This window comes from Pristiophorus japonicus, chromosome 5 (assembly GCF_044704955.1).
Source record: "Pristiophorus japonicus isolate sPriJap1 chromosome 5, sPriJap1.hap1, whole genome shotgun sequence".
NCBI lineage: Eukaryota > Metazoa > Chordata > Chondrichthyes > Pristiophoridae > Pristiophorus > Pristiophorus japonicus.
The window spans coordinates 287,675,817-287,689,594 of NC_091981.1; the positions used below are offsets into that span (position 1 = coordinate 287,675,817).

Below are 13,778 nucleotides of genomic sequence, written 5' to 3' on the forward strand. Positions count from 1 at the left end.
CAGCCCCACAACCGTCCTCTAATTCTGCCCCCCTGATTATAATCGCTCAACCATTGGTGGCCGTGCCTTCTGTTGCCTGGGCCCCAAGCTCTGGAACTCCCTGTCTAATCCTCTCCGCCTCTCTACCTCTCTTTCCTCCTTCAAGACGCTCCTTAAAACCTACCTCTTTGGCTAAGCTTTTGGTCACCTGCGCTAATTTCTACTTATGCGGCTCGGTGTCAAAGTTTTATCTCATAATACTCCTGTGAAGCACCTTGGGATGTTTCACTACGTTAAAGGCGCTATATAAATACAAGTTGTTGTTGTTGCTGGGTGAATGGGATGTGGTTTAGTTGACTGGAATTCTATACATTTATGGAGTGAATGAGAACTGCACTGTAACAATAAAAATGTTAGCCAACAGATTATAACCCCTCAACATCTGACAACAGGCATCATCCTGAATAGTTTGGGATCATTATCACAAATTCAGCTCCTGTAGCTGAATCCATTCAAAGGGTCGTTTCTCATCTGCTACCATCGCTTTACTAAACATTCTGCTCGGTCAGCAGCAAGGGCTCAGCCTCATTCGTCAATACCAGCTCCATTTTTTGATCCTCCTTTTATTCTCAATTAGTCCCCCTTTGAGGCCACCCCTCCCCCTCCATTTGGTGCGGCAATCCATTCGCTGGTTCCGATGCGGGCGGGTGGCCTGCTCCTAGGCATCTGACAATGTTGCTTCGAAAACTGCCACTTAAATGATCGTAAGGGTACCAAAAAGAAATGCACTGGGTGACAGTCTATTCCATAAGGCAACAACTTAAAATCGCAAAGTGGCTGAGCTTAGTTTAATGTCCTCAGCATAAAGTCGTGTCCCCTTGCTCTCTCCTGATCCAGCGTAAAGGCTTACACTTCATCTGCCCCATTCATTTTCTATCCAGATTTAGTCTGACCCGTGCAATTCTCTTTCCCTCAGCGCCACCGCAAAGGCCTGTGCGTGTGTAGAAACTCAACTTGCGAAACCACGTTCTACAACTCCTCGTCATGGTAAGCTACTCCTTTTGTGTAATAGTTTGACACACCCACACAATAAGCCGGAATTTCTTGGATCACACTTATGAAAATATTATGCCCAAGTCGACACTGGTTTCTTAGCCAATCTTCCCAATGGACCGCACAACCAAATTTCCTGCTAAGTTTATTTGCCGACACCAGAATGCAGTAGCCACATTGGCGAGCGCAAATGCAGTGCCGCCAATACGAGTGATGTTTCAGGCTGCTGTCTTCTGGCTTAGGTTACGCTTTTACTAGGCTTAAGAATTTCACGGGCATTCGCTGGACAAATAGCCCGACTCTCCACCCACGGATGCCCTTTCCCCAGGGATATGTATCAAGAGAATGCTTGACAGATCGCAAGTTCCAGGTTTTCACGCATGCGCTTTGCGAAAACCCGGAATTTGCGTGGCCCCCACGGGCACGTGCACACCTCGTGTGAGCCGCAGGAGACGCAAATTATGGCCCGTTATATGTTAAAGGGGCGCGCCCATTGGGATGGCCGTTCCAGCTGTTTAGTCCTTCTGAACATATCGGGTGCACTGAGACTGAGAGCATGTAACTGGTTTTAAGTAAAGTGCAGGTTTCTGAATTTTTTTTTTTAATCAGGAAGAAAATGACCATCAAGCCCCAGGAATCTACAGGATCGGGCGAGATTGGACTGCGCTGCGCCTCAATCTTTGGGGGTAAATCTATGCCAGCGCATTATGCAGGAAAATAGTGCGAGCTAGTCTCTTGCACGCCGGCAGAGCTCTGTCGATGAAGGTTTCAGCCGACGTGCCTCGGAAGCAGCGCAAACGAGCGAGGAAATTCGCCGCAAGTCAGCTTACGAGCGAATTTCCTCGGAATAATTCCAGCAATTCCGGGTCAATATGCCAACGACAACTCTCTCAACAGCACTTTGTTGCTTCAGACACGAAGCCGCTGGTAATGCTGGGGCCGAGTGCACAACTTTTAATCGTTTTCTTATTGAGAGGTTAGAAAACCAGAGACCATTGTACTTACGTGGCGTTGCGGAGGGTGAGCAGCTTTTGAGAATAAACACATGGGTTGGTAGCATCAAAGCGCACAAAATGTTCTGCTGTTACATCTCTGCATTCTCCAGGGGCGGTTATGCTCTCTCCCCCAGAGATAGAAACGAATTCCAAAGCAACTTGCTGACCAGTGCCTGGGATAACAGAGGAAAATGAACAGAGGAAAGTTGTGTTTTTATAATATCTGCTATTGCGTGACAATTGACTGAGGCAAACAATTCACTTCCAATTTTGAACTGGTCCAACTTCTCAACAAAATAGTACCTAAATCCGGTTGCAAAGGTTTTTAAAAAAAATTAATTTCTGGGATGTGGGCGTCGCTGGCAAGGCCGGCATTTATTGCCCTTCCTTCATTGCCCTCTGAGTGGCTCGCTAGGCCATGTCTGAGGGTAGTTAAGAGTCAGCCACATTGCTGTGGGTCTGGAGTCACATATAGGCCAGACCAGGTAAGGATGGCAAATTTCCTTCCCGAAAGTTCATAAGTGAATCAGATGGGGTTGTTATGACATCCGGTAGTTTCATGGTCACCATTACTGACACTAGCTTTTTATTCCAGATTTATTTAATTAACAGAACTTAAATTCCCCCAACTGCCCTAGTGGGATTTAAACTCACGTCTCCAAATCATTAGTCCAGGCCTCTGGGCTACTAGTCCAGTAACATAACCATTATGCTACCATACCCAAAAGGTTGTGGATGAAGAGTCTGTCTAAACCACAGGTTAAGATTCCCAGTTAGTTTCTCCCTCTTCTCCTGAGAGTGCTAAGTCCTGCAAGATTTGATTCCACAGGTCCACTCCAAGTACTGATTACTGTTTGTGTAAAGAAGGACAATCAATCCTAATCTTCCACCGTACAATCTAACCCGCTCCTTCCACAGACCTTTCACAGCTTAACCCATAGACAATGCTGACACTGAACGGCCCTACTGACACCAAACGGAAATGCTGGCAATTATAAAATGATACCACCTTATTCTCTGGTACTAATCCCACCGTTTGAAGATATTGGTTGGTGTGTGTGGCAGGTGAATGTTGGAGACAGACATAAACTCTGATCAATCTTCAGCTTGTTACCTGTTAGTACAAAGTCTTTCACTTGGCAGTTGTCACACACCATGGTAACAGTTTGGGAGAAGATTTCTGTAGTAGATGGAAAGAAGGCAACCTACGAATTTAGAAATGTACATACATCATATCATCAAATGTATTTATGCAGTTCTCATGTAACAGGTAAAATACCAAATTATTGAATTTTAAGATATAGAAGACAATATTAATACAGCATGGCAATGTGGTACAGTAATTGCTGTAGACCAAATTACATGGTACAGTCTCAGTCATACAACAACAACTTGCATTGATATAGCACCTTTAGTGTAGTAAAAATATCTCTATGCGCTTCACAGGAGCTATTACCAAACAAATTTTGACGTCAAGCCACATGATGAGATATCAGGACAAAAAGAGGTATGTTTTAAGGGGCAACTTTAAGAAAGAGAGAGAGGCAGAGAGGTGGATGGGTTTTGGGAGAGAATTCCAGAGCTTAGGGCCTTGGTTGCTGAAGGCACGGCCACCGATGGTGGAGCATAAAAACCGGGGATGGGTATATGACCAAAATTGGAGGAGCACAGAGATCTTGGAGGGTTGAAGGGCTGGAGGAGGTTACTGAAATAGGGAGGGGCGAGGCAATGGAGTAATTTGAAAATAAAGCTAAGGATTTTTAAATTGAGGCGTTGCTAGCCCAGGGGCCTATGAAGATCAACAAACACAGGGATGATGAGTGAATGCGACTTGGTTGAGTTAGGATATTGGCAGCAGAGTTTTGGACAAGCTCAAGTTTATGGAGGGAAAGGTGTGAGAGGTTGGCCGAAAGCACTGGAACAGTCGAGTGCTACCAATTGAGCCAACCTGATATTTAATAAGCCCGCTTCGGCCCATTAGAAACATAGAAACATAGAAAATAGGTGCAGGAGTAGGCCATTCAGCCCTTCGAGCCTGCACCACCATTCAATAAGATCATGACTGATCATTCCCTCAGTACCTCTTTCTCGCTTTCTCTCCATACCCCTTGATCCCTTTAGCCGTAAGGGCCATATCTAACTCCCTCCTGAATATATCTATCAAACTGGCATCAACAACTCTCTGCGGCAGGGAATTCCACAGGTTAACAACTCTCTGAGTGAAGGAGTTTCTCCTCATCTCGGTCCTAAATGGCTTACCCCGTATCCTGAGACTGTGACCCCTGGTTCTGGACTTCTCCAACATTGGGAACATTCTTCCTGCATCTAACCTGTCCAGTCCCATCAGAATGTTATATGTTTCTATGAGATCCCCTCTCATTCTTCTAAACTCCAGTGAATACAGGCTCAGTCGATACAGTCTCTCCTCATATGTTAGTCCTGCCATCCTGGGAATCAGTCTGGTGAACCTTCGCTGCACTCCCTCAATAGCAAGAACGTCCTTCCTCAGATTAGGAGACCAAAACTGAACACAATATTCCCGGTGAGGCCTCACCAAGGCCCTGTACAACTGCAGTAAGACCTCCCTGCTCCTATACTCAAATCCTCTAGCTATGAAGGCCAACATGCCATTTGCCTTCTTCACCACCTGCTGTACCTGCATGCCAACTTTCAATGACTGATGTACCATGACACCCAGGTCTCGTTGCACCTACCCTTTTCCTAATTTGTCGCCATTCTGAAAATATTCTGCCTTCTTGTTTTTGCCCCAAAGTGGATAACCTCACATTTATCCACATTATACTGCAGCTGCCATGCATTTGCCACTCACCTAACCTGTCCAAGTCACCCTGCAGCCTCTTAGCCTCCTCCTCACTGCTCACACTGCCATCCAGCTTAGTGTTATCTGCAAACTTGGAGATATTACACTCAATTCCTTCATCCAAATCATTGATGTATATTGTAAATAGCTGGGGTCCCAGCACTGAGCCCTGTGGCACCCCACTAGTCACTGCGTCATTTCTGGTGCTAGCAACACACAGCAGCTATCTACTTTAGCCTGCTTTTCTCTGCTTTTTCCCGAACCCTTTCATATTTAAAATGTCTACCTCCCAGCTTAAGTGAATCAGCTTCACCATCTGGGCCAGAGCTCAAGGTGAGAGGAATTTTATTCACTGACCTCCAGGATCAGGGCCTGGCCTGGATGCAGCTCAAACACGGCAGGCCTGATTGCAAACGGAGTTACGTCCAGGAATCCAGCAGCTGCCACACTCTATAAAGTAATAAGGAAAGAGACTGGTCAAATCCTGAGCACGAGCAGGACTGTGCTTATATCGTGCAATAATATTTGTAATTTTCACAAACACGGTTAGTGGCCACGATTCTGTTATACTAGTCAAGTGTGCAATTGAATCCAAGCAACAGCATGTAGTTCCTTCAATTCTGTGACTTATTGCTCATTACTGAACCATTGTGGAATGGGCTCAAGGAGCTAAATGGCCTACTCCTGTTCCTATGAACCCAGTGGCAGCAGGAAGCACTCCCCCACATTACGCACTCACTGCTCAAAACGGGTATGGGATGGTACAAATAATGGATAGGTACAAATAATGGGTAAAGCTCCCTTTGTTCTGTTCCATTGAAGTCTGTAAAGGTCATCGTCAGAAAGAGCATTCCCCCCACTGGGCCAGAGGGATATATCCATTTCCCACACCAACCATCATTGGGAGTGAAGCTGCTAACTTTGTGCTGTGGGCCCGTGCCCACTCCACACTGGGTTGATTGAAAACATTTCCAAAAAGCATTTCAGCAAGAGCTCTTACTGTCAGATTATCATAGAATCTTACAGCACATAAGATAGCCATTCGGCCCATCGTGCCTGTGCCGGCTCTTTGAAAGAGCTCTCCAATTAGTCCCACTTCTGCCTGCTGTTTTTCCCAGAGCCCAGCAAATTTCTCCCCCTCAAGTATTTATCCACTTCCCTTTTAAAAGTTACTATTGAATCTGCTTCCACCACCATTTAAGGCAGTGCTTTCCAACTCGTTGCGTAAAACAAATTCTCCTCATCTCCCCTTCTGCCAGTTACCTTAAATCTGTGACCTCTGGTTGCCGCCCCCCCTCCCCCCCCCCCCCCCCCCCCACCCGCCAGAAATAGCTGCTCCCTATTTACTCTATCAAAACCCTTCATGACTAGAGGAGAGAATTTGTGAGCTGGGTTCAACCCAAGGTGCCTGAGGTGAAAGGACTGTGCGGAGACTCGTGGTACCACCCAGTCCCTTCAGTGACTAATTTGTGCCAGTAGAGTCCACAAGAGTGCTTCGATAACTCACAACCTCTGCACGTTTGTAGGTGTGTCAAAAGCAGGCAAACTGAGTGGCTAAGTCTAAACCTGCAGTCTGCAAATCAGGACAGAACAAAAATGCAGTTGTCTGTAAAGGTACTTTCAAGTTAAAAGGGGTTGATCATGTGGTAGAGGAAAAGGATTCATTTAACATAGTAGGCACAGCACTTAACAGAGCACTCTGAATGGTTAGACAGGGTCAGATGTGGGAGCAATAGGGCCGATTTCACTGCACAATCATAGAAATTTACAGCAAGGAAGGAGGCCATTTCAGCCTGTCGTGTCCGCGCTGGCCGACCAAGAGCTATCCAACCTAATCCCACTTTCCAGTTCTTGGTCCGTAGCCCTGTAGGTTACGGCACTTTAAGTGCACATCGAAGTATCTTTTAAATGTGGTGAGGGTTTCTGCCTCTACCACCCTTTCAGGCAGTGAGTTCCAGACCCCCACCACCTTCTGGGTGAAGATATTTCCCCTCATATCTCCTCTAAACCTCCCCCCAATTACTTTGATTCTATGCCCCCTGGTTGTTGACCCCTCTGCCAAGGGAAAACAGGTCCTTCCAATCCACTCTATCCAGGCCCCTCATAATTTTATACACCTCAATTAGGTCTCCCCTCAGCCTCCTTTGTTCCAAAGAAAACAGACCCAGCATCTCCAATCTTTCCTCATAGCCAAAATTCTCCAGTCCAGGCAAATCAGGTCAGAACAAAAATGCAGTCGTCTGTCTAGATGCTGCCAAGTTAAAAGGGGTTGATTATGTGGTAGAGGAAAAGGAATCACTTAACGCAATAGGCACAGCACGTAAGAGAGCATCCTGAATGGCTAGACAGGGTCAGATGTGGGAGCAATAAGGCCGATTCCACTGTACAATCCTGTGCTCTCAGTGCGGAGCCACACTCGCAAGTCACGCATGGCCCGGTAATAATTTCTCTTCCATTAAAAAAAAAGGTTCAGCTCTCACTCACGGTGGGAGAAAAATGTAAAAACCCAAAGCATTCCCACACTTGAGGCGATTCTCATAAATGATTTGTCGACAATCTCAACGAGATTTGGCTCTTTAAACTATTTGCTGGGAAGTGGTGTTCAAAACTTGCTCAACGTATTGCAGTGTGATGACATTCAATACAGTATTTGTCTTTCTCACAAACCACTCAAGACATATTCCAAGATGCTGAAGGATCGAGAATCAGAGGGCACAGATTTAATGTGTTGGCCTTATGAGGAATAACTTTTCTATGCAACGAGTCTTTGGGATTAGGAATGCACTGCCTGATAGGGTGGCGGAAACAGATTCAATGGCAGCCTTCTAGGGAAATTGAAGGAGAAAAAATTGCAGGGATATGGGGAAAGAGCAGGGAAGTAGGACTAACTGGATTGCTCTTTGAAAGAGCCGGCACAGCCTTAATGGGCTGAATGGCCTCCTTCTGTGCTGTACTATTCTATGATTCAACGCTGCTGCAGAGTGATGGGATACTGGTCTGTGTCGTGATTCCCTGCACAGTGAGCTTCTGAGTCCAAATGTAGGAGCGAAGCAGCTTTTAAAGGGTCCTTTTCAGTGTTTACACTGATAGCCCTAGCTCCTAATGTTATACTGAAAACCAGGAAATTGAACCTGCGATCTTCTGGTCTGTAGAGATCAATATTACACTGGGCAATGCCCAATAGACCACTAGGTGAGTTCCTCAATTTAAATTCAGTCCAAACTCCTCTACCGAAGTCTGCAGAGTACTCCGAGTTTTAGTCACCGGTTTTTGCTGGAGGTTTCCTTTAAACAGGGCAGGATTGCTATAGATTATTCGTGAAACAAAGCAAAGCATCCTGTAACTCCCAGCTCCTGGTTCACTAAAACCGTACAGAATTCTCACCCTGAAGTTCGTAGTCGGCCACATTTTCTTAGGCATCACGCAGAAACAGCCGGCGTTGTACCCATCGTTCTTGCACAGGAATTCGGTAATCTTCACTCCACCCACCAAACAGTATCCACAGTCTAAAGTACCAGGTACTGCGGGTCACAGACAGGAAACAAAAAATTATTTTTTACATTCATTATATAACAGAATGTCAAAATTCTCAGGAGTGTTTCAATGTTTATGACTTTTGCTGCTTATTTGAGAGTATGTCTTTTGATTGCACTAAATACAGGTGCCTCTTTTTTTCTTGTGTTTATATCATGTCTTATGATATCTCTTAGAAACTTCCAAAGTGCTTTGGATACAATGAATTATTTTGGAAATCAGTGACTGTTTTACACAAGAACATAAGAAATAGGAGCAGGAGTACACCATTTGGCCCCTTGAGCCTGCTCCGCCATTCAATACGATCATGGCTGATCTGATCTTGGCCTCAACTCCACTCAATGAGGTCTCCTCTCAACCTCCTCTGTTCCAATGAGAACAAACCTAGCCTATCCAATCTGTCTTCATAACTAAGGTTCTCCATTCCAGGCAGCATCCTAGTAAATCTCCTCTGCATCCTCTCTAGTGCAATCACGTCCTTCCTATAATACGTAGACCAGAACTGCACGCAGTTCTCCAGCTGTGGCCTAACCAAAGTATTATATAATTTAAGCATATCCTCCCTGTTCTTATATTGCAAGCGTTCCATATGTCTTCTTAACCACCTTATCGACCTGGCCTGCTACTTTCAGGAATCTGTGGATAAGCACTCCAAGGTCCCTTTGTTCATCTACACTATTAAGTGGCCTACCGCTTAATGTGTATACCCTTTCCTTATTAGCCCTCCCAAAGTGCATTACCTCACACTTCTCTGAATTAAATTCCATTTGCCACTGCTCTGCCCACCTGACCAGTAGATTAATATCCTCCTGCAGCCCATGACTTTCCTCTTCATTATCAACCACACAGCCAATTTTAGTGTCGTCTGCAAACTTTTTATTCATACTCCCTATATTCAAATCTAAACAGTTGATATATATCACAAAAAGCAAAGGACCCAAGACTGAGCTCTGTGGAACTCCACTGGAAACATCCTTCCAGTCACAAAAACATCCATCAACCATTACCCTTTGCTTCCTACCTCTAAGCCAATTTTGGATCCAACTTGCCACTTTGCCCTGGATTCCATGGGCTTTAACCTTCGTGACCAGTCTACCATGTAGGACCTTATCAAAAGCTTTGCTAAAGTCCATATACACTACTCTCATCGACCCTCTTGGTTACCTCTTCAAAAAATTCAATCAGGTTAGTTAAACACGATCTTCCCTTAACAAATCCGTGCTGACTGTCTCTAATTAATCCTTGCCTTTCCAAATGTAGATTTATCCTGTCTTTCAGGATTTTTTCCAATAATTTTCCCACCACTGAGGTTAGGCTGACGGGTCTGTAATTACTCGGCTTATCCCTTTCTCCCTTCTTAAACAAGGGTACAATATTAGCATAAAGGCCGACATTCCATTTGCCTTCCTGATTACTTTGCTGTACCTATATGCTAACTTTTTGTGTTTCATGTACAAGGACCCCCAGATCCCTCTGTACCGCAGCATTTTATAATCTCTCTCCATTTAAATAATAATTTGTTTTTTTTATTTTTCCTACCAAAGTGGATAACCTCACATTTACCCACATCTTGTTGGTAAATTAAAGTAGATGTAATACTGGAAGGCAGACACAATGAATGCTATGTCTCTAATGCTGCACAGGTAAGTAAAGTCATCATTAAAGAAAGCTAGTTTGACTCAAAATTTAACATGCAAAACATCCGCAACAATCAGCTGCTCTTCCCTAGTAAGTGGCCTAAGAATTTCATGTGTGCCCTAGGGCAGAACACAACAAATGGACGGATGTTTCTGCTAGGTAGGCTGCAACCATAGCAAAACCCTGTATGATGGGAGTGGTCCACCCACATCCATCGAATGAAAGAATTCCCGCTGGAAATCAATCCAATATTCAGAGCTGACGCTCCAGTCTCTGCTGTCTGGAGTGGGGCTTGAACCCAACCCTTCTGATGCAGAGAAGGGAATACTACCACTGAGCTTAGACCAAAGTCAAGTACCCCTCTGGATGTCAACCCGGTATTTGGAGACCATAAGAACATAAGAAATAGGAGCAGGAGTCAGCCATACGGGCCCTCGAGCCTGCTCCACCATTCAATAAGATCATGGCTGATCTTTGACCTCAACTCCACTTTCCCGGCCGATCTCCATAGCCCCTGATTCCCCTAGAGTCCAAAAATCTATCCATCTCAGCCTTGAATATACTCAGAGACTCAGCATCCAAAGCTCTCTGGGGCAGAGAATTCCAAAGATTCACAACCCTCAGTGAAGAAATTCCTCCTCATCTCTGCCTTAAATGGCCTATCCTTTATCCTGAGACTGTGCCCTCTAGTTCTAGACACTCAGCCAGGGGAAACAACCTCTCAGCATCTACCCTGTCAAACCCTTTCAGAATCTTGTATGTTTCAATGAGATCATCTCTCATTCTTCTAAACTCCAGAGTATAGGCACATTCTACACAATCTCTCATCATAAGACAGCCCTCTCATCCCAGGAATCAATCTACTGAACCTTTGCTGCACCGCCGCCAAGGCAAGTATATCCTTCCTTAGACAGAAGTGACCGGGGCCCAAGAGAGGCATGAGTCTGGGACCCAGAAGAGGTGAGGACCCTGGGGCAGCACGAGCCAGCCCACACTGCTATATGTGTGCACGTGCAGCAGAGCTGGTCTCCAGTCATCTTGGGTAATCCTTGCCATTGGACCAAGACCTAGCTCTGTCAAGCCCATGTGGTGGCTGGTGTGTAAAGGCAACAACACGTTAAAAAAATCCATGCACATGCATCTCCCACCCTCCAAGATGTAGTTTGGGATCTGGAATATTAGGTCCTTCATCGAAACACCTGTGAACTCATCCCTTTTTGGCGTGGAAGCAAGTCATCCTCGCTTCGAGGGACTGCCTATGATGATGATGATCCTTCCTTAGATAAGGAGACCAAAACTGCACAATACTCCAGGTGTGGTATCACATTCTAGTCTCCACTTGCCGTGGCTGTCTGGAGTGGGGTTTGAACCCTTAGCCCTCTAGCTCAGAAGCGGGAATGCTGCCACTATGACAAAGAATCACTTCTGAAAACATACGGGACAAATTTGGTCCTGTTAATTTTACCTGGAAGTGACAGCCACTTCAGACATTCCACTGCGGAGTCATGACAAGCAAACGCTGGATGAGACCCCACAGGGAAGGAGGGACAACCGGACAGGGCATAATTCTAGGGGCCAATCTCGTGCACCTCCTAGCAGACAAATTATAACCAATACTAGTGCAGCTTGGCTCAATTGGTAGCACAGGGTCAGAAGGTTGTGAAGTTGAGAATGCCACACCAAGACTGAGCACACGATCTGGGTTGACACTCCAGTGTAGTACTGAAGGAGTGCTGCATTGTCAGACTTCGGATGAGGCATTAAACTTCAGTTCAAGTGGACATTACTCAAATTATATAATTTCATGACACTCACCAAAAGCATTCTCAGTATCTTGGCCAACATTCCTCTATCAACCAACACCATTAGAAATAACAATTCATTGGCCATTCATCTCATTGCTATTTATGGGCCAGCATAGAATGGTTGTCACGCTTATCTATATAATGGCACACTTCAAAACAAATACATTGTGCTTTAGAACTTTGAGGCATTTAACTACGGGAAGATCCTTGGATAAAGCAACACCATACTGGAAGAAGGACTGAGAGCAGTGAGCCTGCCGCCCTCTTGGTTGTGGTTCGCATGGGAAAGACAAGAAAGAGGAAGGGACTAAAAAATAAATAATTAAGTCAACAACAAGCTATCTTGCTTGTGAAATAAAGGAGGGAAATTTCCACGGAGGTTCTCCCATTTGTCTGCTGTAACGGCCCTTGTACCATTTTCCGCCAAAGTTACCGGAGAAATTCACCCCCAAAATTCTTTGGCTTTTGTTGATATTGAAATGCCTCACATTTCCCCCACCACCCACATTCCTCAGGAAAAAGTAACTTGCGCACAGCTTAGTATAGGAGGTGGTTTTCTGGCTTCAATAGGGACCACAAGTGGATATGGTGTCTGTGTCTCTACTATTAGGAAATCCTCGTATTCAGCCGGAGAATCGGGAGCAAATCGGACTGTGTACTGGCAGCTCATCCCTGGTGCGACGATTCCACCCTCTCCTGGAAATTTGCCTGTTTGGTGAAACAGAGTTAGCAACGCGCAAAGCAATGAAAATGCAAAGGGAAAAGTTAATTTACAGAGTCATAGAATCATACAGCACTGAAGGAGGCTATTTGGCCCATCGCGTTGTAAGATATTGCCTATTGACAGATATTAGAAGTTAGAATTAAGAAGCTTATTTTACATTGATGAATAAGCTTTATGTTTGTAACTTCCTTTATATGCATTGATTGTATGTAAAATTCGATTATAAATGATAGAAATTGGCCATATAACATAAAATGGGTTTTAAACTGGAGAACAGCTGAGAAGCAAAGCTTGATGGTAAATGAACCATCCTAAGTAACCAAAGCAATGTGTTGAACTTAGTACAGAATACATAGAAACATAGAAAATAGGTGCAGGAGCAGGCCATTCGGCCCTTCGAGCATGCACCACCATTCAATAAGATCATGGCTGATCATGCAACTTCAGTACCCCATTCCTGCTTTCTTTCCATATCCCTTGATCCTTTAGTTATAAGGGCCACATCTAACTCTCTTTTGAATATATCTAACAAACTGGACTCAACAACTTTCTGTGGTAGAGAACAAAGTTCATCAGGTTCGATATACCTTATCAGTAGAATATTTAGGCTGGTGGGAGGTACGGAGATTAACGGGACTGCCTCGGAGATGGAATGTACCCTTTTCAAGGTTTCAAAGCTCGAACATTGAAAACATGAACTATACCAGGACTCATTTTGCTAGCTTGCCACATTGGCACAAAAAGGGTATAAAGAAAGCAACTCTTCTACTCAGAAGGCAGTGAGAATCAAGACAACAGGAAGAAAGAATCTTCAGAAGGAAAAGAGGAAAAGGAGTCAGCTCCACAGTCGCTCGAGAGGACGTTATCGAAACTTGGCTGTGACTATCATTTGTTAAGTATTACTTTTTGTAACAGAACGTAATTTACTTGATAAATCTCTGTTGATTTTACTCAATATACCTGTATTAAAAGCATTTGTTATAATCTGAACAAGAGTCTCCCTAGTTTGAATTAAATATAAACCCTGAGAATAGTTGAATTGCTATAATTAGCAAAGTGGCAAAAAGCTGTTAAGTAGTTAAAAACTAGTGTCTGTGCTGGCATTCTGAAAGAGCTACCAATTAGTCCCACTCCCCCGGCTCTTTTCCATAGCCCTGCAATTTTCTCCCTTGTTAAGTATTTATCCAATTGCCTTTAGAAAGTTACTATTGAATCTGCTTCCACTACCC

General features: G+C 44.6%; 1 protein-coding gene across 3 annotated transcripts in view; it reads right to left on the reverse strand.

Annotated features, from left to right (window-relative positions):
- The window catches only part of dlec1 (DLEC1 cilia and flagella associated protein), a 214,727-nt gene that overhangs the window by 135,243 nt on the left and 65,706 nt on the right, over nt 1–13,778 (reverse strand). For 2 of the 3 annotated variants that reach the window (XM_070881757.1, XM_070881758.1), the window contains exons 11-15: nt 12,360–12,533; nt 8,233–8,369; nt 5,206–5,298; nt 3,142–3,232; nt 2,038–2,200 (exon numbers count right to left, since the gene is read on the reverse strand). In XM_070881757.1, coding sequence (XP_070737858.1) covers nt 2,038–2,200; nt 3,142–3,232; nt 5,206–5,298; nt 8,233–8,369; nt 12,360–12,533 — 658 coding nt within the window. The remainder of the gene's footprint in view (nt 1–2,037; nt 2,201–3,141; nt 3,233–5,205; nt 5,299–8,232; nt 8,370–12,359; nt 12,534–13,778) is intronic. The other variant, XM_070881759.1, reaches the window with a different exon arrangement.